The sequence below is a fragment of the Callithrix jacchus genome, chromosome 10 (assembly GCF_049354715.1).
Source record: "Callithrix jacchus isolate 240 chromosome 10, calJac240_pri, whole genome shotgun sequence".
NCBI classification, from domain to species: domain Eukaryota; kingdom Metazoa; phylum Chordata; class Mammalia; order Primates; family Cebidae; genus Callithrix; species Callithrix jacchus.
This window is the reverse complement of record NC_133511.1, coordinates 125578855-125604148: the sequence shown is the minus strand read 5'-3', so window position 1 is coordinate 125604148 and position 25294 is coordinate 125578855. Positions and strand designations below refer to the sequence as shown.

The 25294-nt window shown below is 45.6% G+C and overlaps 1 protein-coding gene across 5 annotated transcripts in view; it reads left to right on the top strand.

Moving 5' to 3' along the window:
• TESMIN (testis expressed metallothionein like protein) overlaps positions 1-25028 on the top strand; it is a 44580-nt gene extending 19552 nt beyond the window's left edge. For 3 of the 5 annotated variants that reach the window (XM_035263603.3, XM_035263605.3, XM_035263604.3), the window contains exons 7-10: positions 16958-17060; positions 19384-19521; positions 21740-21912; positions 24063-25028. In XM_035263603.3, coding sequence (XP_035119494.3) covers positions 16958-17060; positions 19384-19521; positions 21740-21912; positions 24063-24255 — 607 coding nt within the window. In that variant the 3' untranslated portion in view covers positions 24256-25028. The remainder of the gene's footprint in view (positions 1-16957; positions 17061-19383; positions 19522-21739; positions 21913-24062) is intronic. The other 2 variants (XR_004730789.3, XM_035263606.3) reach the window with 2 other exon arrangements.
• The last annotated feature ends 266 nt before the right edge of the window (positions 25029-25294 follow it).

The following is a 25294-nucleotide window of genomic DNA, read 5'->3' as shown; positions in this document are numbered from 1 at the left end:
TTGCTGTTATTTCAGCTGAGATGTCCTGTTGAGCAATACTGAAGAAACCTCACAACCTTAAAAGTTGATGTCGAGTTCTAGCTCCTTCGAGAGCATTTGGTTTTAACTTCTTCCATCTATATTTAACTCTGCTGTCTCTGAGTTTCTGTGGCATTTAGAGTCAGTGTAAGAGCGTGCTGGTTGACTGTTCTGAGCTTCTGCGGTGTTTACCATTAGGATCACACAGTTGCTGGCTGATTATTCTCTTTTGTGCGCTAATGTTTCCAATGTCTATGTCTCACGTCCCTGCTTACCTGGTGGATCCTCTAGGACAGGCACTGTATTTTAAACAGATAGTTATTCTTGGTGTCCCCTGAAGCACTGACCACAGTCCTGGCCACGCAATGATTCATAGTAAATGCCTGCTGGCCTCCTCCTGGCTCCATAGATACTCGTGGGCCCGTCACCCTCCCTCCACAGTTACCATCCCCACTGGACTGCCCCCATGAGCCCCATCCCGCTTACTCAAGGGAAGAATTTTGGTTTCTCTGGACAGGGAGTGCCAGGTCACCCTGTGCCCCAGCTCAGGTCAGGTCTGAGAGGGCCAAGGGCAAGAGCAATGAAGTCGATGTTAGAGCCCCACTCTGAACAGGCCCAGGTCTGACCCACAGGAGGACAGGCCAGCAGCAGGATAACTAGACCTGCCACCTCCAGGCACCCACGAGGGCGGAAAGCTGTAATTCTTCTATCTCTAAAGGAAAAACCAAACTAGATGAATTCTCAATTAATACAGCATTCAGCAACGTCATCTGGGGACATCGCCTTTAAAATGGGAGCTCTCTCCAGAAGAAGCCACAGTTAGCAGCTTGCCCCCATGTCAGGTGCCATGAGCTATTTCTCACTGAGGGGCAGATGGATCACTAAGCAGAGATAGGGGTGGTGAGAATGGGGGCAGATGACCAGCCAATCACGCACCCCAGAGCAGCAAGGCGAGGGCAGCTGAGGGAGTGGGATTTGACCTCGCCACTGACAACCAGCCTAGAGAGCTAAGCGTGCAGGTGCTTGGAGCACAGAGGACGGGGCAAAGGCTTTGCCCCTCTTTAAGGTGTTCATATTAGTTACCAACCCCTATGCTCCGTGTGATGGCGCGAGGCTGTCAGCAAGCATGGACTGTGTGCCAGGTGCTCTTCTAGCTCCTGTAGGAAACCCAAGACTAAGATGCGACCTTGCTCAGAAGTGGCTAGTGCATTGCAGAGATGAGGCCTATGTGTGTGACCTGGAGGCCACACTGAGACAGACACACGTCTGCACCAGGCACAGGGACAGCCCTGTCATAGAATTCTAAATTAAATGCTATATTCATGTAGAACTCATCTAGATTATTTTTTTGGTCACACGGTGTTTTGTGCACGTGCCCCTTCTTGTCATCACAGCCTATTGAACCTCTTCCATTACAAATGTTCTGAGCTCCTCAGTGAGTGTCTCTTCTGAGCAATGCTTGGGAACTTCTCCCAATGGCTTAATGTGCAGCCACCCTCACCTTTAGCAACTCCAGAGACACAATAGAGGTGGAGATTGTTTCTTCTCTAATGCCCCTGAAGAAGACTTCTTTTTTTTTTTTTTTTTTGAGACGGAGTTTCGCTCTTGTTACCTAGGCTGGAGTGCAATGGCGCGATCTCGGCTCACGGCAACCTCCGCCTCCTGGGCTCAGGCAATTCTCCTGCCTCAGCCTCCTGCGTAGCTGGGATTACAGGCGCGCACCACCGTGCCCAGCTAATTTTTTGTATTTTTAGTAGAGACAGGGTTTCACCATGTTGACCAAGATGGTCTCGATCTCTTGACCTCATGATCCACCCACCTCGGCCTCCCAAAGTGCTGGGATTACAGGCTTGAGCCACCGCGCCCGGCCTGAAGAAGACTTCTGAGCTAATCCCCACATGGAATTAGGAGGGAGTTGTAATAATCCCTTCCTAAAATGAGGAAAGTCCCCAGAAGTACGCGGCACACTTCAGTGATTACAAACATGCTTTCATATTCTTAGTAACGTTACAGCATGTAGTGCTTTAGCACTGGCATATCCGAGGACGAACGATGCTTTATCCATTGTTCTTTCATTTATGCTTCCCACTAGCACTCAGAGTTTTGGGGGGAAAGAGCGGTTTGGTGGGGAGAGGAGCACAGAAAACAGAGGTTTAAACAGATCAGGGGGAGAAGAACTCCAGGAAGACGCCTTGGAAACTGTGAACAGCCCTGCTCCGCCCATACCACTGACTCCCTGGGCAGGTCTGGCTGCATTTGGTGGTGCTAGTTCCATCACACTGGAAACTCCCAGTTCACGACTAGACATCTAGCAATAATACCTATAACTCTCTGGTGTTGAGAGTCTCAGTATTTGTTGAAAAACACCAGATACTTAGCTGATTCTCTGCATAAGGAGTAACCATCTGAATACACTTTCTTTTTTAATCTTTATAGAGTAGCTCTTAGTTCATGGGACACAAAGTCTAAAAAGCCATGTAACTGTATCAAATCCCAGTGTCTGAAATTGTGAGTAATCACAAATCCTTCATTCTTAAATATGAAATAAGGTTGCTTAGAAGTCAGCGAGTGGAGAATAGTCTGGACAAACCAGAATGGCTAGCAGCGCACATGTTACAGTTCCTTCTCAACAACCTTGTCCTAACGCTCGTTGTCAACCAGAGCAGCAAGAAGCAGCCACTTTTGCATGAACCTGGTGTGGATTTTTTGGTATTATCTTGGTCAACTAAGTTAGTCAAGACACTGGTGGCTCACACTTGAAGGGGCGCGATTTTTCTTGGGTTTTGGTCTGCATCCTCCAGCCCCTCAGACAAGTGCTAACCATGTCATTTTTGAGTATTAACGGTAACATCTCCACATCCTATTCTTAAAAAGTTTGATGGATTGCTTTATTCTACATTGGAATTTCCTCAGAAAAGTTCTCCCCCAGCCAGAAGGCATGGTCAAGGGGCAGTAGGGCCGATTGTCACATGGTCACATGGAGTCGGGGGCTGGACGTAGACAATGTGGCTGAGGTAGGAGGCGGACCTCATGCCATGCTTGGCAGCACAGCGAGCATCGGTTTCCTCGGCCACCCTGCTGAGGTTAGTGTCTGGTGTTTGTGCTGTCTGCCCTACTTGCTTTCTGCTCTTATGTCTGTCCAGCCTTAAGTTACATGCTAAAAAGGGAGAACACGTCCTAGTCCCAATGTCTACCAACCCTAACCACAGTCTCCACCTGATGTTTCCATTGCAGAGCTCCTGCTGAAGTCACTGAGAGCCCCAGTGATGGGGCAATGATGTGGGGGTGCACCAGTGGGTAGAAATCCAGAAGTTCCTGAAACATAGTTCACAAAACCAAAGTGGAAAAACAAATTGATTTTTAAAAAGTAATTTCAAGGCCAGGCATGGGATTACATGCCTGTAATCCCGGCACTTTGGGAGGCCAAGGCAGGTGGATCACAAGGTCAGGAGTTCAAGACCAGCTTGGCCAACATGGTGAAACCCCATCTCTACTAAAAATATAAATGTAGCTGGACATGGTGGTACATGTCTGTAATCCCAGCTACTCAGCAGGTGGAGGCAGGAGAATCACTTGAACCCAGGAGGTGGAGGTTACAGTGAGCCAAGATCACGCCGCTGTACTCCAGCCTGGGTGACAGAGTGAGACTTTGTCTCAAGGAAAAAAAAACAAGTAATTTCAGGCAATCTAGGGTTGACTGAAAATATCTGAGCTATCATTGGTTTAGTCTATGAGGACATATACTTCTCTGAACATTGGAAATGTCATGAGACGACTGATGAGGAACCTAGAGATTCAGCTCTGGGTAAGGAGGAAGAAGGACAGAGGGAGAAAACCTGGACTCTGTGACACCTGTCAAGCCAGAGCAACCTGCCCCAATGGAGATGTTGGATGCAGAGGAGGACCAGGTGGTGGTGTCTAGAGGACAGAGCTGTGCAGGGTGGTGGGCTCCTGAGGACGGGGGCTGCTCAGCTGCTGGCTGGGTGTGGAGACCAAGCAGGTGAAATGACTATGAAGCCTGCAGCAGGATGCAGACTATAACTGGAGACAAAGTGAGATAACTCCTAAGGACTTGGAAAAGAGATGACTAAGAATTCACTTGAATTATGTCAGAATGGAAGGCCAAAGAAACAGCTTCTTGTCTAGAAGCAGCTTCCTGGCCTAATCGGTGACCGACACACGTAAGAAAGAACTTACCATCATTAGGGGCCCGGTCAGCACTGGAACAGAGGAAGGGAGGCCCAGAGTATGTCCAGTGCTGGCAGGCGACAGAGGCACTGTCTGTAAAGGACGCAGTGCTGCCTTCTCCAGGGAAGTGCTGTGTGCGGTGGGCAAAAGACTTAGAGCCCTCCCAATCTACTCGATGACTACATACCTCGAATTCTGTGCTCAGCATGCAACTGTCTGGCCATTGACTTAGCTTCCTAGTGGTTTCATACTGAGAAATGAGAGGCCTTTGATGGAGAACGTGAACATTTTTGGCACTGGAAAAGGATGTTGTTTCCATCATAAATTGACACATGGCATTCTGATCATGCATTGTGGTTTGGATGGAATCAATCCATCACTGAGAAACTAGTTATCTCTGGAAATACTCATCAAGACTGTGTTCTGTTTTTGGCAAAGGAAGGAATAGGTAAATTCACCCAAGCAGTGAGGTCTCTTGGTGGCAGACCTCTGACCTCATGCTGGTATCTCTCCATGCATGCCACCTGTCCCAGTGTGGAGACACTCGGCTCAGGTGAAGGAACCTAAGGAGGGATTCTCCGTCACTTGCTTCACTTGCACTCGTGGCATAGTTACCATCGACAGCTTTCCATTTCCTTTACCTTTTTGCTCCCCACAGCTAAGTCATGAACACAAGGCAAGGAGCGTAATTTTCCTAGAGCATGTTAGTCCTACTCTCATGGCAGTCTCTGCTGTGTACAGGTCACGAGGGATTATTACTATTATAATAGCCCTTCAATAGAGAGAAAAACACACTATCTTATTTTTTATTTTATTTTATAATTTCTTTTCAGACAGGGTCTCACTGTGTTGCCCAGGCTGGTGTGCAGTGGCACACTCATGGCTTACTATAGCCTCAACCCCCTGGACTCAGGTGATCCTCCCTCCTCAGCCTCCAAAGTAGCTGGACCTACAGGCATGTGCCCCCATGCCTAGCTATTTTTTGTATTTTTTTTTTCTAGAGATGGCATGAGTAAAAATCGATTACCACAGTCAAGGCTCCAGAAGAAAGGGATAGTACCCTGCTCAACTTCTCCCCAGAGTCTGTCTCCCTCCTAGAAGCTTTCACTGTTAGCAACTTCTGCTTTCAGGTTTCCTGGGGAACCTCCGCCTGTGAAGATTGTCTCCTGCCCTCTTGCTGAGGCAGACAAAGGGTTTACTCACTCATCTTCCTCTTTCCTGCTCCAAATAGAGCGCAGCTACCCTTCTTAGTTCCTCTCTTAGTTCCTTACCCTTAAAACTTGAAACAATATACTTCAACCTTTTGTTGTTCTTTCATTAGCCATAAAAAGTTGGGAATTACTCTTAAATGATAAATTAATCTGCATGATTAAAATGGAGTTGATGCAAACTGAAGAGGTAGTTAAATCTTTTCTGATTATTTTATTGGGAACTTACTGATTACTAAAATAATTTGAAGATTTTTTAAGTAGTTAACATTTGCCTTTCCATCACTGTTACGAATATCTTTCTTAACTATTTGTGTGTGTGTGTGTGTGTGTGTGTGTGTGTGTGTGTGTGTGTGTGTTTATACACTTTTTTTTTGAGACAGATTTTCACCCTGGTTGCCCAGGCTAGAATCAATGGCACAATCCCGGCTCACTGCAACGCCTGCCTCCCGAATTCAAGAGATTCTCTGCCTCAGCCTCCCAAGTAGCTAGGATGTGCTAGCTACAGGCATGTGCCACCATGCCCAGCTAATTTTGTATTTTTAGTAGATATGGTTTTTCCATGTTGGTCAGGCTGGTCTTGAACTCCCAACCTCAGGTGATCCTCCTGCCTTGGCCTCCAAAAGTGCTGGGATTACAGGCATGAGCCACTGTGCCTGGCCTCATTTTTATATATTTTAAACATTGATTTGCTACATAAATAGTTTTTAAAGCAACTGTAAAATACAAAATTTAAACATTTAACATAAAAAATAAATGTAAAATATAAAATATGAAAACATTTTTAAAAGCCTTTTTCAATATAGGCAGCAACATACAGGCACACCTTGGAGTTACTACAGCTTCAGTTCCACAGCTACAACAGAGCAAATCACAATAAAGGAAGTCACATGAGTTTTTTGATTTCCCAATGCATACAGAAGTTATGCTTATATAACTATAAACATACTGTAGTTGATTCAATGTGCAATAGCATTCTATCTAGAAAGTATACACCTTAATTTAAAAACACTTTACTTCCACTTTGGGAGGCGGAGGCCAGTGGATCATTTGAGGTCAGGAGTTCCAGACCAGCCTGGCCAACATGGTGAAAGCGTCTCTACTAAAAATACAAAAATTAGCTGGGTGTGGTGGTGCTCACCTGTAATCCCAGCTACCTGGGAAGCTGAGGCAGAAGAATCACTTGAACCAGGGAGGCAGAGGTTGCAGTGAGCTGAGATTGTACCACTGCACTCCAGCCTGGGCAAGAGCAAAACTCTATCTCAAAAAACAACAACAACAACAACAACAAAAAGCCACTTTGTTTCTAGAAAATGCTAACAATCTCCTGAACCTTGAGCGAGTTGTCATCTAGCTGGTGGAGGATCTTGCCTTAATGTCATGGCTATTGACTGAGGAGGGTGGTGGGGGCCGAAGTTTCTGAAAATAAGACAACAATGCAGTCTGGCACATCAGTTGAATCTCCCTTTCAGGAAAGATTTCTCTGTAATATGTGATGCCGTTTGATAGCATTTTACCCGCAGTAGAACTTCTTTCAAAACTGGAGTCAGTCCTCTCAAGCCCTGCACTGCTTTGTCCACTCCGTTTATGGAATATTCTAAATCCTGTGTTGTCATTTCAGCAGTGTTCACAGCATCTTCCCCAGGAGCAGATTGATTGACTAAGAAAATCTAGACCCAGTTTCATTTTGTTTTTTTTGAGACAGGATCTCACTCTGTTACCCCGGCTGGAGTGCATGGGTGGTGTGATCATAGCTCACTGCACCGTTGACCTCCTGGACTCCAGCAATCCCCCTGAGATCACGGGCCAGCTAATTTTTTTTTTTCTTTTAGAATTGGGTTCTCATTGTGTTGCCCAGGCTGGTCTCAAATTCCTGAGCTCAAGGGATCCTCCCACCTCAGCATCCCAAAGTGCTGGGATTACAGGTGTGAGTCACTGTGCCCAGCCCAAACCCTAAGATTTCAGTCACAGATTGTGCAGTCTGTGATACTGTTTCTTCACATGGCCTTTGTCTCTGATTAACTAGATTAAATATTGCCACCAGAATTTTCTGGAATAGAAGGTCCAATCTGGAGGGTCATTTTCTTGGCAGTCTCTTGTTGCTTACCCTTTTGATTTCTTCTTTTATATTTAAAAATATGAAATAAGTATCTTCTCTGTAGCTCATAGCTATAAAGTCTCTGATACTGTGTTTGTCTCTTGAATTTTTCTCCTTATGGTTGGGGATCTCATGTATTTTGTGACTTTTTTTAACTGCGAGTTATAATCACTGGGGCTTTCCGTGTGGTAGGTCTTCAAGGCTTGTTTTGAGATTGTGCTCACTTTGGCAACACATATGCTAAACCTGGAGAAAGCGCTCCCTCAGAGAAGGTTTGTTTGCTTCCGCCTGGAGCTCAGTGGCACTTCCAACTTGGATGACCTACAATTTTTGGCTAATTGTTTTTTTTCAGGCTGCACAGTATAAATTCAGATTTCAACCTGAAGTGAGCCTCCTCCCCTCCCACCAGCTAGCACCACACACACATTTCCCTGCCATTTGTTTTCAGGGCATTTGTTTCCAGGGTAGAGCCCTTGGCTGTTCTGTCCATGTGTGTGTGGATCCTGCAGCAGACCTCCCCAAGCGCGGCTTCGACTGGGGTTCATATACGTAAAGCACCTAAAGCACAGCCCAGCAGGCAGATGGCACAGGTCCTTCCAAGTGTTAGCCATTGTTAGGGCTGTTGTAGTCCCCCTTTTCTCCTCTGCGGAGCGGTTAAAACCAATGCCTTTGGTTACTGGAATCAGCAGATGCCAAAAGTTCCCTTCAGGCTGCAGTTTTAACTCGGTCCTCTGAATTTTGCTTCCCTTTTCATTTTTGGCCTCTGTTGGGTTTCCTTAATTTTTACCAGCTCAAATAGTCATCTAAAAGGTTTTAAATATTTAATTCAATATTATTGAGTGTTTTATAGCAAGCAGTTTGTCAGGATGGTCAATGAATTGAGAATGAGTTTAGAATATATGTCATTGAGCTGCTCATGGTAGCTCACACCTGTAGTCCCAGCACTTTGGGAGGCTGAAGCAGGAGGATTGTTTGAACCAAGGAGTTCGAGACCAGCCCGGGCAACGTAGTGAGACCTCGTCTCCCAAAAAACTGGAATATATGAATAGGAATATATGAACACATTTGAAACTTTTGAGATTTAATACCTTTTAAGAAAAATAAAACACCAAAATTGACTCAAGAAGAAACATAAAAAAGAAAACATCAACTACAAAAGAAAGTGACTGAATATCACCTTTGCCACCTCAACCCTGATAGACACCAGACCAAGACAGTTTTCAGACAGGTTTTATCAAATGTTCAATGAACAAATACATCCTACCTTACTCAAACTTTTCTAGAGGCCAGAGAAAAAGCAGGAAGCCAGTGGAGTGGGGATGGGGAAGCTGAACTAACGCATTTTATTAGGTAATACAATACTGATACCAAAGTGAAAGAATATATGAGGAAGAAAAATTACGGCTCTATCTCACTCGTGAACAAAGATGCAAAAATCCCAGTGAGCTAAATCTTGCAGTGCGTGCAAAAGATAATATTAGCACATCACAACGAAATCGGGTTTAATCCCTGGGGTGCAAGGGCGGATTCACGTCGGAAAGGTTGTTGCCATAGATATATTATGAGATTAAAGGAGGAAAACAATCTGGTCATTTCAACAAATGCATAAAAAGGCACTCAATAAAATTCACCCAATCCTCTGTTATTTCTTGGTTGTGGTTCTGTTTCCTGTTTCAGGAAATACATTAATTTCTGCTCTTTACTGCTGACTTTATTGTTTGTTCCTAGTTTTGCTAGCTTTTTGTATTAACTGCTTACCTTATTATTTTCAATCTTAAAAAAATTTTTAGGAAATGTATTTAAAGCTATAAATTACTCATATGTACTACTTTACTGCATCCTATAAGAACTGATAGGCGGTACTTTCACTGTCATCCACTTAAAATATCTTGTCATTTTTATTGTGATACTCTCTTTACCTCATGAGTTATTTAGATGCACATTTCATAGCGTCGATGTCTGTATTGTAGGTATATATATATATATGTCTGTGTGTATGTGTATATGTTTTAAATCATATTTTAATTGTTAAATTTTTTCATTTAATTACTCTGTAGTCAGATAATGTAGTCTGTGTATCAATTCTTTGAAATGAATGAAGACTTCCTTTATGACCTAATGCCATCAATTTTGAAAATATTCGATATTAATTTGAAAAACATGGATATTCTCTGTTTGTTGGGGCAGTTATACATCCATGCATTGGCTTATTTTGTTGTTTAAATCTGCTAATTGCTGATTCAATTTTGTGTGCTTTTTATATTTTTGATACAAATGTGTTGAGATCCCTCACTTAAGATTGTGAATTTGTCTCTTTTTTCCTTATAATTTTATTTTGGTTTATATATTTCAAATCTATAGTATGAAGGTCATATGAACTCATGATTGTTACATCTTTTTGGTTAATTATTCCATCAGTTGTTAATGATTAGACCTCTGTGCCTTAAATTCCTTTTCCGTCTGACAGTAATGCTGCGCCATGTCTTCTCTGACTAGTACAGTACTAGCAAGGCATGCTTTATACTATTCCTTTGTTTTTGCACTTCCTGTGTGGCAGTTTTGTTTTAGATGTGTCTTCTGTAAGCTAAATATAACTGAATCTTTCAAAAAGCAACTCTAATAATCTATGTTCAATAGCATTCTTTTATCCATTTGCATTGTTTGTCTGATTATTGACACACAGGGACTTATTTGTACCACCTTATTTTTTTTAAGTTTTAAATTTTATTTCAGTTTCGTTTTCCCATTCAGATGGCAGCATTCCATACTCTGCTCTGTGCCTCGTCTTTTACAATTGTGACAAAATATGCATAACATAAAATTTACTGTTTTAAAGCTTTTAAAGAATACAATTCAGTGGCATGAAGTACATTCAGTGTTGTACAACCACCACCACTGTCTTTTCCCAGAACCTTTTCATCATCCCTAACAGGAATTCTGCACCCATTAAACTCTCCGTCACCCTCTGTCCCCAGTCTCTGGTAACCCCTATTTTACTTTCCTTCTTTGGACTATTCTAAGTCCTTCACATAAATGGACTCATGCAATATTTGTCCCTTTGTGTCTGGCTTAGTTCACTTAGCATACTGTTTCTGCAGTGCCGCGCGTGTATGTAGCATGTGTCAGAACGTCCTCTCCTCCTAAGACTGCGTAATATTCCATTGTATGGATGGACCACGTTTTGTTCACCCTAGTGCTGCAATGGACATTGATGTAGCAAGTATCTGGTTGAGTCCCTGCTTTCACTTCCTTTGTGTACATACCCAGAAGTGGAATTGTTGGATCATATAGTTACTTTCTGAGGAACCGCCATTTCTTTCCTTATTTTGTGTTTTCTGATTGCTGCTTTTTCTCTGATTCTTTTTTTTTTTGAGACAGAGTCTTACTCTGTCGCCAGGTGCCAGGCTGGAATGCAGTGGGGCGATCTCAGCTCACTGCAACCTCTACCCCCCAGGTTCAAGCAATTCTCCTGCCTCAGCCTCCAGGGTAGCTGGGACTACAGGTGCACGCCACCACGCCCAGCTATTTTTTAAAGAATGTTTTTGGTAGAGATGGGGTTTCACTATGTTGGCCAGGATGATCTTGATCTCTTGACCTCGTGATCCGCCCGCCTCAGCCTCCCAAAGTGCTGGGATTACAGGCTTGAGCCACTGTACCCGGCCTTTCTCTGATTCTTTTTGCCTGATTTATGGTTTTGGAAAATTAATACTAATGGCAAAGTAGAGGAAGTTGAAAGTGAAGTTAATTAGGAGGCCATTGTAGGAGGCAGGGGTGGTAACAATGAAGGATAAAACACAGGTTCCAGGGTCATTTCCAACATATGCATTGTATCATTTTTCACTCATTTATTCATTCATTCCATAAATATTTTCAAATGCCTATGATCTCAGGAGCAGGGAAGACAGCAGTGAGCAAGAGAGTTATGGTCCCTGCCCTCCCAGCACTCAAGGTCTAAAGTGATTATTCTTGTATGAATCATCACATAATTAAAGGTCGGAGTGGAACCATAGAAAATGTGGCAAAGGAGGCAGTAATGGGCTGAGGGGATGCGACATGTTGAGCAAGCATGGCAGTCAGGGAAGGCTCCCCTTCATAACATAATTGATAAGTAATAAAGCACATAACATACTGATGAGTAATAAAAGCAAAATGTTATCTTTATTACTTATGTTGATAAGTAATAAAAGCACACTGAAACAGTCTGTAGAGTATGATCTTATTTTTATTTACATATAATCTATAACCAAACAACATATACTTATTTCAGTATGTTTAGTTTTACAGAAAAATCGGAAATATATTCACCAAATGATCATCGCTAGGAAATGAGATTCATATTAGATGTAATTTGTTTCTTTTTACTTCTTTATATTTTAAAAAATTCTACAATAAGTATTATTTACATTTATGAAAAATAAAATTAATAAAAGACATTTCTGAGCCAGAATCAGTAAATTTTGCAACCCTTGGATGTGGGGAAAGAGAGCAAGGTAGTTGTCAGTACTGACACAGGGGCTGTGTTACTGGGCGACACCATGGATGGAGAATAGGCATAGGAGGAGAGAGTGGCTGGAACAGCGGGAGGGGTGCAGATGAAGACCATGGGTGGAGGGGTTGACATGCTGAACTGAAGATACAGATTTCTGATCAGAAGCTGGGATATGGTTCTGGAACACAGAAGGGTCCAAAGCACTCAAGGAGAGAGGCCTGGGCTTTCCAATAAGGCGCTGGTTGATTGCCTTTGAGAGTTTGTGGGCAGGAGGAGGAAATCCAAATGCAGTAGGTTAAAGAATGAATGGGAGCTAAGGAATGATAGCACATGTGGACAGTCCACCCTTTCATGATGTTTGGGAAAGAAGAAAATAAGGATTTTAGGGTCTGGAGTGTGGGAGAGAGAATGGGTGTGATGAAAACAGATTTAAAAATCTTCAAAAGATTAAAAGGGAAAGAGTTAATAAAATGACTCAACAAAAGACTGTACAGTGAAAAAAAAAATGTGCCTAGCCTGGACTTTGGTGAGTTAACACACTTTTGCTGGGTATAAAATTCTAGGTTGTCAGTTTTTTTCTGCTAATGCTTTGAAGATAGTCTGCTGTTTTCCGTTATTTCTAACAATAAGTCGACTGTGAGTCTAGGTAATGTATCTTTCTTCTCTGGTGCATTTGAGATTTTCTTTTTGTCTTTGGTTTTTCTTTTTGTTTGTCTTTCTTAGAGTTCATTATGTTTCTTAAATCTGAGCATCCCCAGCTTTCGTCAGTTCTGGAAAACTCGTGGATATCCTCACTCCAAAGATGCCCCTCCCCCATTTTCTCTCCTCTCTCCTTCCGTAATGCTCACCAGACATGTTAGCCCCTCTAACTCTTGACTGTTTCTCTTAACCTCTCTTGTATATTTGTAATCTGTCTTTTTGTGCTGCATCTGGACTAATTTATCTTTCATTCTTTCTCTCAGTTTATTATTTTTATCCAAATCACACACACATATAGTGTAGACAGCCACATAATTATACCAGGCTCATGACAAAAAAATAGTATTCCCCTGACAATTGTTCCTTATTTTATGTCTCCCAGGAAACTTCAACTGTTTTAATTGAATCTTTTAATATTTGTATCCGTACGTCTAAATAACGTATGGATTAGTCCTTCTTGGCTTTTCAGTTTGATGTGATTTATTGTTTTTGTACCATGGGAAATGTGGATTTAGCTTTGTTTCCTCTCCCACTCACACAACAACTGCTCCCAACACGCACATTTCCCACATCCAGATGTCAGATATACTTGGTTATATTAGCATTGAGTCTTTACATTTTATGACTATGAAAACTCTAGTCCCTGCTGAGCCTTCATGAATTATTCTTTCCTGAACTTCTGTACCTTTCCCTTCCTGTTCATACCCAGTACTTAGTCTTCTGTGCATACAACACTAAGGTAACCCTAACCTCTCCTCTGGTTGTATAAAGGTCTTCTCAGCATGCCAGACATGGGGCACTGTCAGTCCTGTCATGAAGGCTTTTCCCAAGCTGCCTGGCCTGGCCTGCTCTGGAGGGTCTGGTTCCAGGCCTGCATGCAACTCCTGTCTTGGACTCCCCTCTACCATGATGCCAGGGGGTTCACTGGCTTCTTTCTCATGTTTGGGCCCCTGGCTCCTGGAGCCTGCAACTTCCTTGTGATATTCACGGCCTTATTTTGGCACAGTGCCTTCTTCAGTAGCTTCCATGAGGAACAGTACATGGAATGTAATTTTTTCAGACCTTACGTGTCTAAAAATGTCTTAGTCTATCCTCATGCTTAGATGATAATTCAGATTGGGAGGAGAACTTCAGGTTGGAAATAGTTTTTCTTCAAATTTTGGAGGCTGGGCCGGGCGTGGTGGCTCAGACCTGTAATCCAAGCACTTTGGAGATCAAGGTGGGTGGAGTTCAAGACTAGCCTGACCAACATGATGAAACCCCATCTTAAAAGTAAATAAATAGGCCGGGCACAGTGGCTCACGCCTATAATCTCAGCACTTTGGGAGGCCGAGGTGGGTGGATCACGAGGTCAAGAGATGGAGACCATCCTGGTCAACGAAGTGAAACCCCGTCTCTACTAAAAATACAAAAATCAGCTGGGCATGGTGGCATGTGCCTGTAATCCCAGCTACTCGGGAGGCTGAGGCAGAAGAACTGCCTGAACCCAGAAGGTGGAGGTTGTGGTGAGCCGAGATCGTGCCATTGCACTCCAGTCTGGATAACAACAGTGAAACTCCATCTCAGCCCCCAGTCAGCCCACGCCTCACCTGCAGCCCCCAGTCAGCCCACGCCTTACCTGTAGGCCCCTGGTCAGCCCATGCCTCACCTGCAGCCCCCATCACCCCACTCCTCCACTACAGCTTCCGGTCAGCCCACATCTCACTCTTAAGTATGAGCAGAGTGACACCCAGGGATCCGCAGATGCGTTAGGAAATCTTCCAGAGTATGAAAGACAGAGGCCCACAGAAATGGGCCGTGCATGGAAAAGAAAACCAGGAGGAAGGTGGTATCGTCAGTCTTAGAAAGACTAAGAAAAGTTATTGATCTATGAAACAGGAAGATGATTCTTATAAAAAACCTCAGGATATGAAAAAAGATATTTTAGGAAGCAAAAAAGTAATCACAGTTATAAAGACCTAGAAGTTACAAAAACTAGAACTAATCATAGGAGAAAGCAACAGTGGGCTGACCAGGAGGCTGTAGCAGAGGAGTGGGGTGACGGGGGCTGCAGGTGCACTGCTGAGGGCTTGCTCACTGTAGCTTCACTGCAGGGTGGTCACTCGGCTATTTTATTGGGAAAACTCAATGTCAGACTAGATATTTTCTCCTGGGCTGGTCAGAGTCCTCAGCAAAGGCTTTTCCAGTCTCCGGCTAGAATGCTTGCTAGAAGCTGAGTAGAAGAAATTTAGGGGGTCTCTCTCAACGCTCACTTTTCTTGCATTTGTTCATTATCATCATATCCATGCCTCAATGGTTTTGCTCCAGGAGAGTTACTTCTAAACTCTGCCATGGTGGTGGTGGGCCAGCGGGGGGGCGGGGGGGTCCCAGCTGCTAGGACAGAGGAGGAGCCTGGGGACTCGTGCCTTCCTGCAGAGAAACCACCTCACAGCCCCCTTTCTCTGATCTCACCTGGCTTTGTCTCCCTTGGAAGAACCTGGTGCTGCTGATTCCAGAGGCTTCCACAGCTCCTCCCAGCTCTTTCCTGCTGGCTTCAGGGTCAGTGTTCTTGAGTCTGCCACGCCAGTTCTCTCGACCCTCTGCTATTGGGTGTCCAAACCTTCTGTTGCTGTCCCCTTTCCCTTCTCTCCATCCTCATGGCTTGTAGGCTCAGGAGAGACCTTTACAGTTCCCCTTTCTCCCAGAGGGGATGCGTCTCTCCTCTCCCCTGTTGTGGAGTGGAGTTGTGTCTATTTAATAATTCACTCTTTGAGGAGTTCACCTTTCAGGGGTCTCCTCATGCTCTGGTCTCATGCTCACTTTTGTAGCCCAGACTTTGTCTCCTGTCTCCTGCATGAGCAGCACATTGGAACCCAAACTCCAGGTCCCCAGGGACTGGCAGATGCCCCAGGACAACACTTAGCTGCTACAGAACTCACCTCTCTGGTTTCACAATTTCTTGGCTTTTTGGCCTCTGGTGATCCTTTTCACTCTCCTGATGACTTGACATGCATTTAAAAATATTATTTTAAAATATGAAAATAATACTTATTAAAAGAATTGTGTTTGGGAATTCTGTCCCAGAGAGGTTTCTGCAGACATCTGGTCCACTGCATGGCCTTCGCCACATTCCTGCAGCACCACGGGAAGTTTCCCTCAGCAGCACTTTGGGACTGGGAGGCTGAGCACCACAATTCCCACTCCACAGCTTGCAAAGCTGACTGGTGCATGGGAGAAGGCAGCAGAGCCAATGTAGAAAATGAGTTGGAAGTTCTTTTCGAGGAAGAGAACCATGCTCACAGAAGAGAGCAACGGGGGTCTTCTCTGCTCACAGGTGGAAGCCATGGAGTGGCTGACAAGCTCCTCACAGGCTCTCTGGGAGTGGGTCGTAGGCGGCACAGGAGGATCCCAGCCTTGATGCTACATTCTCACATGAGTTAAGGAAGCATCGTTCCTGCCCCTCCTGGGAAGGGTAAAGGGCAGGTCTGTAAATACCTCTCTGCCTTACAGTGCAGGAGCAGGTGACTTTCAAGAGTGTGGGGAAGAGGACTGGCTGCCAGCACCAGTGGCTCTCCCAGGGCACCCTCAGAGCCAGTCCGCAGCACTGCCATCCACCTGTGTGGCCCAGTAGTCACAGGGCACTCCAAGGGCTTCTCTAGACTCGGGATTCCTGAGCAACCCTCGCCTTACAACCAAGAGGTGTGACGGCAGCTGCCTCATCCATTCACTTCCTCTCCTTTCACTTCCCCTCACAGAATGAAAGTGAGATATGGCCTAGGCCAGGTTCCACCTCTGGGTCCCATTAATTTTCACTCAAAGTCAAGGTCGGGGGAAGAAGTGAACACACCTTCAGTCATGGTGGATGGATTGGAGCAGTTGAGGGAAGACACTTCTTCATTTCTCGATGTTTTTGCCCACCAAACTTACTGTGCTCCTGGGAAAATGGCAGAGGGCAATTAGGGGCCAGGGAGGACTGATGGATGGCAATGGGTTTGCCAGGAAATTGTTTTGCTTTGCAAAATCCTTTTTGATGAAACAAATGGTTGTAACTAGTTTTATTCTCTTCTGTGTTAGTCACTGGGGAGCATCATCCTAGCTGATCTAGCTCTTGTAAAAAAAGGGCTCAGTCGTCTAGAAGTCTAGTTTCTAGTGTTTAGTGTTCTGGTGTCCAACGTTCTGACTGCAGCACGTTACGGCTCCTTTCTTACACGCGTGTGCTCTTTTCACTACTGACTGTGCCATCTGTGCCTGCCACTCACTCTGTCCTTTCCTTCACAGGCACTGTGACTGCTTCGCCAGTGGGGACTTTGGCAACAACTGCAATTGTAATAATTGTTGCAACAACTTGCATCATGAAATTGAACGGTTTAAAGCCATTAAGGTAATAGATGTTCATTAAATGCATGCATTTTAAAAACACTTCAAACTATTTGAGATGCTCATAAAATGATCTCCAGTGAGATTCCTCATTGGAAAACCCCCACAGTTTTGAAGAATATATACATTGAATATGACTTGATTCCTGCTGGTGGGGGTATTGAGCCATGACAAGGGGCTCTTGTAAAAGTGGTAGGCAGAGAAAGGCCTTTTTCTCTTTATGATGTGGGAAGGCTTCAGAGGTGCAGCAGCCTAGGAAGGTTCCGATTCAGGAACATGTGAACATCTGCTTTGTCTTGGAGTTTGGACATTTGGGGTCATCTTCTATAGCAGATAAGCATGAGCTGGAGCCCTGTAGTCTGCAAAGGCGTAGACAGTCCGCTGCCTGAGGAGGCTGGGTGAAAGTGCTCGGGCATCCTATATTTTAAATTATAAAATTGACCTCTTGGCTTCTAGAAGAAGAGAAGAAGAATCTAGGTTTTCCCAGAGACGCAAAAGGTGACTTCGATGGCCCCGATGGCCACTCTGCTGAAGGCTAAACACAGGAGCTTGCAGCTTTGATCCCTTCCTGTGGGCACAAAAGATAATCAGGGAGAAGGGAGGGACAGTTAGGCTCAGGGCTGTCAACCTGCTCCAGGGAGACACTTCCGGTGCCCACTCATTCATGAAGGGAAGTCGAGAGCCATCGACCGTGGACCCGAGACTGTCCTGTGCAAATACAACACAATTATAAGGGCATGGCTGCTCTCTGCATTGTTTTCTGAAATAATTTCATTCCCCTCTTGAATTATGGATGAGCGACTTGAAATATCTTACCAATTTTGATATAGCCACATCCATAGGACAGAAGAATATTGTCATGGATCTAAACTTCAGCCACATTTTATTTAGGGATGAAGAGTACTATCTACAATTAAAACTGTAAAAACAGAAAGTCTTGGAATCCTTATACATTGCTGATAGGAATATAAATTGGCACAACCACTTTGGGAAGCGGTTTGATAACAGCTACTAAAACGAAACTTTTGTGTATGCCACGGTCCAGCCGCTTCATTCCTAAAAGTACAGCCAGCAGAAACGAGGGCAGATGTCTGCCAGAAGACTTGCACGGGAACGTGGTAGCAGCTCCATGCAGAGCAGCCCAAATGTCCATCCGTGGTAGAATGGATGCGTCCACACATCGTTGAAAAGCAGGAGCTGCAGCTAAGCGCAGCAGTACGGATGGATCTCTCAGACGTTACCTGAGGGAAGCAGCAGACGCGGGAGTGCAAGCTGTGGGCTTCCACTTACCTGAAGCACCAGCACAGGCAAACCTAAAGCTCTCTAAGTCAGAATAGTGGCTCCCCGTTGTGCACAGGTACACGGGTGTGCACACGTGCACAAGATCATCATACCACAGCTGCAGATGTGTGCATCCGCTGCCTGTCACACTTCAATGATCTGTGAAAACACCTAAAGCCGCACACTTCAGGCTGGGGCTGTCCCGCAGCACGTTCTCACTGATGGCCTTGTGCTTGGGGCTGTGCTGCTGGGCAGCACCGATTCCAATGTCAACCCCAGGAAGGGGAAGGGAGGCCGCGGACTTCCACTGTGGTTGCTGTATTATTTGAATCTTTACAAAGAGCACTGAATCATTTTGTATGTAAAGATATGTATGTATGTGTGTGTAGAGAGATTAAAAGGTGACAACACACAGACCCTGATAACAAGTGTGAGAAAGGTATGGCCCAGCGGTTGAGACCGGCGCTGAAGTTGGCATGGGGACCTTGAATCAGGATCCCGCCACTCACCAGCTGTTATTTAACCTCTCGGTGCCTCAGTTTCTCCATATATGAAGCAATCATACAGTAGTAGATTTTACTTCCCAAGGTCGCCAAGGATTAAATGAGAGGGCGTGTATATGAATCCCATGGAAAGGCGCCTGGCACGTGGTCTGTTGAGTCGTGTTCAGGCAGTGTGAGCGGTTAGGATAGTCCACAACCTCAACCATCTTAGGAAAGAGGGCCCCAGAAATGCTGGATGGAAATGTGTCCACACGGAAACAATGATTTTCTTTGCATCTTTACCATCCATTATTTTTTGCAGTAAATATGTATGACTTGGAAACTCAAAAAATAAAACATGAAGAAACCATAGCTATAATATCACCTTTTTTGTGTGGAAACTAATTAAAATGAAACAAGAAGGGGCTTCACCTTCTGAACTCTGTAAAGAGACTCACTGCTTCCTGTGGCACCTTTCACAACAACCAAATGAGGCGCCCTTCACTGACCCTGAGTTTTTGAGTGATAAGATCCATCCTGACGGAGCTTCCTGTTCCACCCTAGGCATGTCTCGGTAGAGATCCAGAAGCTTTCCAGCCCCAAATTGGGAAGGGCCAATTGGGTGAAGTCAGACCCCGGCACAGCAAAGGGTGCAACTGCAGGAGGTTGGGCTGCCTGAGGAACTACTGTGAGTGCCAGGAGGTGGGTGCATCTCCCGAGCTAAGCCACTCACACAAAGGACAGTTACATATTTTGAGTAACTCTTGTGGTTAAAAAACTTCACAGTAATTAAAAAAGATAAATATCATTATTTTTTTCTTCCAGAGTTTCTAGAAGGGCACTCATACTAATCTGAATTGATTTCCCAAATATCAGCTGAGCTTAGGCCCTATCGGGAGCAGCCGAGCACACCCTCCTTACAAACCTCTGTTTTGGTTTACCTGAGGTCTTTTGGGGGTCCTGTGAATTATACTTTTAAAAGGCTGTCTGTCATAGTGGGTCAGGCTTGAGAACAGTGCTCCTGACTCTGGAGACATGCATGGAAAGACCTGAGAAGGCAGACCCCGCAATCCCCAGCTAGGATTTGGAAAGTGCAGTCAGAACACAACAGAGACAGGGACGCGCAGTGCACACGTGAGCGACACCCCCCAGTGGAACCACTTCCAGCCGGACTCACGGCATCTCCTCTCTGTCCCGTAAAGTGCCCTCACCAGCTGCCACAAAACAGTGGCTCAGCCTACTTTCCCAAGGCCAGGCCTATGCCAGGCACAGCCCACAGAATGTGCAGGTTCAGAAGAAAGGGACAGCACTGTTGTTTAGTCTGTGGCGTTAGTGTAGACTAGAAAGTGGAAAGCCTCCTGCTTCAAAACACCCAGAGGTGCAGATGAAGCAGAATGCAAACCCCTGAAGATGCGTCTCCCAGCTGGAAAGAACACAGGGAACTCCCTGGGGGGCTGAAGGAAAGAGAAATTCAAAATCCATAGTGATTGACACTGTCAGTTCTCGGTCAGCCCCTGGGGCCCGCACGAACAAGAATTTGGCATGAGGGGGAAAGGCGGGGCTTGCTGGGTACAGCTGGAACACGCCAGCCCCCTGAGCACCATATTGCAAGGAAAGACTTGAAACAGAATCCATCCCCAAGGCAGCAGGAGAGGCTCCCCTGAAGCTCCCAACCACAGGCCTGCTCTTGGACAGCTTCAGGTTCTACTCACTGTGCATTCTCTGCACCCATAGAACCGGCTTAATAGCCTCGCGTGCTGAAAGAGAACCATAAGGTACAGTTTAATAATCAGCTAAAGCAGGCTTTCTTTTAAATAAGAGTCACACGAAGCAGCCTGCTGGCTCCCTGGTGAAGGGAGAGCAACACCCTCTCTCTGCTTGGCACTCACCCACACGCCCGGCCTCTGCTCCATCAGCAGCAGGACCACTGCGCCTCCGTAACAGCAGTGCGTGATGAAAACTGCAGATCACACACACAGTCACACACTCACCCCATAGACACACACTCCGCACACATACAATCATACTAGTCACACACATTTACACACATGCACACTCACCCCATATACACACACACCCCACACATCCTCACAATCATACCACAGTCACACACATTCACTCACACATATGCACACTCACACACCCCATATACTCACACACCTCACACACATACATATAGTCACACACATTCACACTCACACACATGCACACTCACCCCATATACACACACACCCCACACATCCTCACAATCATACCACAGTCACACACATTCACTCATACATATGCACACTCACATACACCATATACTCACACACCCCACACACACACAATCATACAGTCACACACATTCACACTCACACATATATACACACACCCCATATACACACCCCACATACTTACAATTATACACACACAGTCACACATTCACACTCACACACATGCACACTCACACACCCCATATACTCACACACCCCACACACATACACATGCAGTCACATTCACACATGCACACTCACCCCATATACTCACACTCACCCCACACACATACAATCATACACACACATTCACACTCACACATGCACACACACCCCATATACACGCACACACTCACCCCCCACATACAATCATATACACTCACACTGAAATACACTCAAACAGGCACAGTCCCACATTCACACACATGTGCACACTTACACTCATACCCACAGCCTATATACACTCATACACACACATACTCAACACACATACACTCAGTGCTCAACACACACTCACCTACACATTCACACAACACACACACACACTCTCTGTCACTCATATAGGCAAATATATGCAAATAATTATTTAAGGTCCAAATAAAATCTGTCTGTTTTTGATGACTTGTGGGACAACCTAATTTTATTGAAGAATTTTATATTACCAGGCCAAAATTATGTGTTCTTCTATTTGTAAATGCATTGGTTGCAAAAATTATGAAGAAAGCCCAGAACGAAAGACACTAATGAGCATGCCAAACTGTGCGCAGACTGGTTTGGAAGGCAGCCATCATTTGTCACCAACTAAATTTCCCGGACTTCCAAAATCCAGTAAAGATAGGTACGTACTTTGAATTAACCTCCGCTAATAGAGGGAGTAGAGGGTAATTTGAGAGGAGAATAAAGGGCAATTTATACACTGGAAAAACGTGGGAGCCTGCAGGGGCCGGCGTGTGGGAGGAGGTGGCCGGGAGGGAAGCGTTCCTCCCTCCATGGGTAATCCTGGGTGGTGGCCGTGTTTCCTTAGATGCCCTGCTGCCGAAACCTGTTTTGTCCTCTTTTCATCCTCACTGAGTTACTCTCATTTTGTACCAGACAAAAGGGCCCCACTGCCAGCATCACCAGCAGGGCCAGCAGAGTTCTGACGCTGCCTTTGCGTTAACAGAGCCACGCTGGCCCCGGGCAGCAAAGACAGTGTGCACCTCCCAGTCCTTTATCTCGGGAAGTGGCAGCAAAGAGCTGTGCTGGGTCCACACTGCTCTCCTTCCTAAGTGATTGTGGATCCAGCCTCGTTGGATAATTTCGCATTTATCAGTTTCGAAGCCGCATTGTAACCCTAGTAGGTCTCAAAGGTTGAGTCACAATTTTACTATTAGATTCCATTCATTCATTTCAAAAAACTTTGAGTTCCATGTCATGGTCATATCAAGATAAAGTACCATATGTCGTTAGTTAGTATCATTTTTGCAGAGCCAAACTCGTGCTTATTTGGTTAGAGAGATATCAGAAATACTCATGACTGTGACCTGCAGAGGTCTTTTTCTTTTGAGACCAGGGTTTTCATTCAGTGGCCCCGGCTGGAATGCAATGGTGTGATCACAGCTCATGCAGCCTCAACATCCCCAGGTTCAGGTGATCCTCCCACCTCAGCCTCTCAAGTAGCTGTGACTACAGGCACGTGCCACCATATGCGGCTGATTTTTCTACTTTTTGTAGAGATGGGGTCTCGCCATGTTGGTCTCGAACTCCTGAACTGTGATCCTCCCACCTCTGCCTCCCAAAGTGCTGAGATTACAGGCGTGAGGCAGCACACCCAGCTGACTCACAGAGGTCTTTATCAGTAAAAATTTACCAAAACCTGGCCTCATTGGCTGTGAAGTGTTGTGTGAAAATGTCATGGTCTGCAGCAGGATGTGTGTTCCCTGGAGTCCAGCAGGGCCTGTACACTGGAGCCTGGTCTTACGGTGTTACGGCCCTTCTTTTCCCAAGGGCAGCCCTGTCTTTTCCTCTTTAAGCAAAGTCATCGTGTACTGTCTTCATAGAGAGACTTTAACCCAACATTTTTCTCTACGTTTATAAACCAACACTTTTTAATCGTTTATAAAGGTTTCCTGAAATTGTTTCAGCTTAGTACTACTTGGGCCACTATCTAGCTAAGCCACAGTTGCTCCCTGAGCTCAGTGGGGAGAATGGCTGGTCCTATGTGATACAGTACAACTTGCCTCTCAGAACCTCTTTCACAGCTCCAGGGGGCATAAAAGGAAAGGGCCATCCTGACTGTGCCACCTGAAGGCTTGACGGGCGAGTCTCAGAACGCTCAGCCTTCTCTAGCTGCACATGGCCCTGTGGGGAGGAGAGGAGACACCCAGTGTGGCACAGGACTCAGAGCAAAGCTGCCTGGCTTGTCCCCTATGCCCTGCCTCAGCTAAGAGTCCTGCTTCTGCAGTTCCCTGCCTGGCCCACGTGCTTGACCCCGTAGCCCAGGATCCTCTGGGTTTGTCAGTGGATCCAATTTTGAGGAAAATTTGAAACTGCCATGAGATGGATGTCAAAAGACAGATTTACTTGTCTTCCGTGTTATTCTTCTAAAAGCAGTTAATCCTTCCCTTCCCTCCCCTTCCCCCCTTCCCCTCCCATCCCCCTCTCCCCTCCCCTCCCCCTCTCCCCTCCCCTCCCCTCCCCTCCCCTCCCCTCCCCTTCCCTTCTTTCCTTTCCTTTCCTTTCCTTCCCTTCCCTTTCCTTTCCTTTCCGAGACAGGGTCTTGATTTGTTGCCCAAGCTAGTCTTAAACTCCCAGCTTCAGACCATCCTCCTGCCTTGGCCTCCCAAGGTGCTGGGATTACAGGCCACTGGGCATGGCCTAGTAGTTTCCTGTATGAGGAAGACAATGTTGTTCAAAACAGCAGGGACAAGCAGTGTTCTGTTCAATGTGAATGGTACTGTATGTGGAAACAGTGGCAGCTGAGTGGACTTTACCTGATGTTTCTGACAGGCGGCCTTCCTCGTGCATCTCCTGGGAGGTGGTGGAGGCCACGTGTGCCTGCCTGCTGGCTCAGGGCGAAGAGGCTGAGAAAGAGCACTACTCCCAGTGCCTGGCGGAGCAGATGATCCTAGAGGAATTTGGAAGGTGCTTATCCCAGATTCTCCACGTTGAGTTTAAATCCAAGGGGTTGAAAATGGAGTAGAGTAACGGGTGAATGCATGTTGAGTCTGTCTTAGTCTAGAAATGGCTAGTTTAGAAACGTTGTTTCGGGGAACAGGAGGCCGGCTCTACAGCAACAGCCTGACTACCCTGCACCCCTGGGCCCGGGAGCTTACTCAGAGCTCTCTGAAGATGTGGCAACCCACGCCCCCTTTTCTGAGGAGGTCTAGCCCAGAGGGAGCACTTGGGTTCCCCTAGTCCTGGGAAAGTGTCTACAGGGCAGGGGAGGGCAGGGCCCGCCCTGGGAGAGCTCACTCCTGTTGACACATCCTCTTGGAGAATGTTCCTCCTGAGGCTGCTCTGCATAAAAACCCTAATGGTGTCTTGTTTGCTTTTCAAATTATTTAGAAATAAATTCTCCAGATGGGCTGTTATGCTACCACTTAAAATCTCTAGAGAACTACTGAACACCCAAAGATTGTCTGTAGTGTAGACATTCCCCCAGAGGCACACAAACTGTCAGTCTTTCCCATGGCCCCGGGAGACGCAGGCCATGGGGCCATGGGGCCCGGCTTGCGTCAGCCTGTCTTGGTTTAAGGGGCTTAAAATTATCTAGTTTCTTCTGTGTTTCGACTTGAATTGTGAAAAAGCTCTATTATCCAATTAACTTCTCCATAATTATTGTTGTAATATTATTGTTTGTAAAATATGGTTCACATAACTAGCTTGCAGAAACCAGCAGGTAAAATGAATTAGTAAGTTGATGCTTTTGGTTCTGTTATAAAGCAAAGTTGAATAAAAATTTTCGATGTCTTCAATTGTTGTCATTAATTAGCAACTGAAACTGCGTTCATCTGCTGAGTACCCACCCTGAAATATATTTCGGGAATGTACTTTCATGTTTCTGCTTCATGAACAGTGCTGGTTATTCAGAGGGTGTTTAGGGACCTCAAGGACACGTGCAGCCGAGGCAGAGTCTGGCCGCCAGGACCAGGCACCGGGCAGTCGGTGAGCAAGCATCCAGGGAGGAAGCAGTCTTTTCTGGAGCTGAGTCTGGAATAGTCTAGTTGCAAACACAGCGA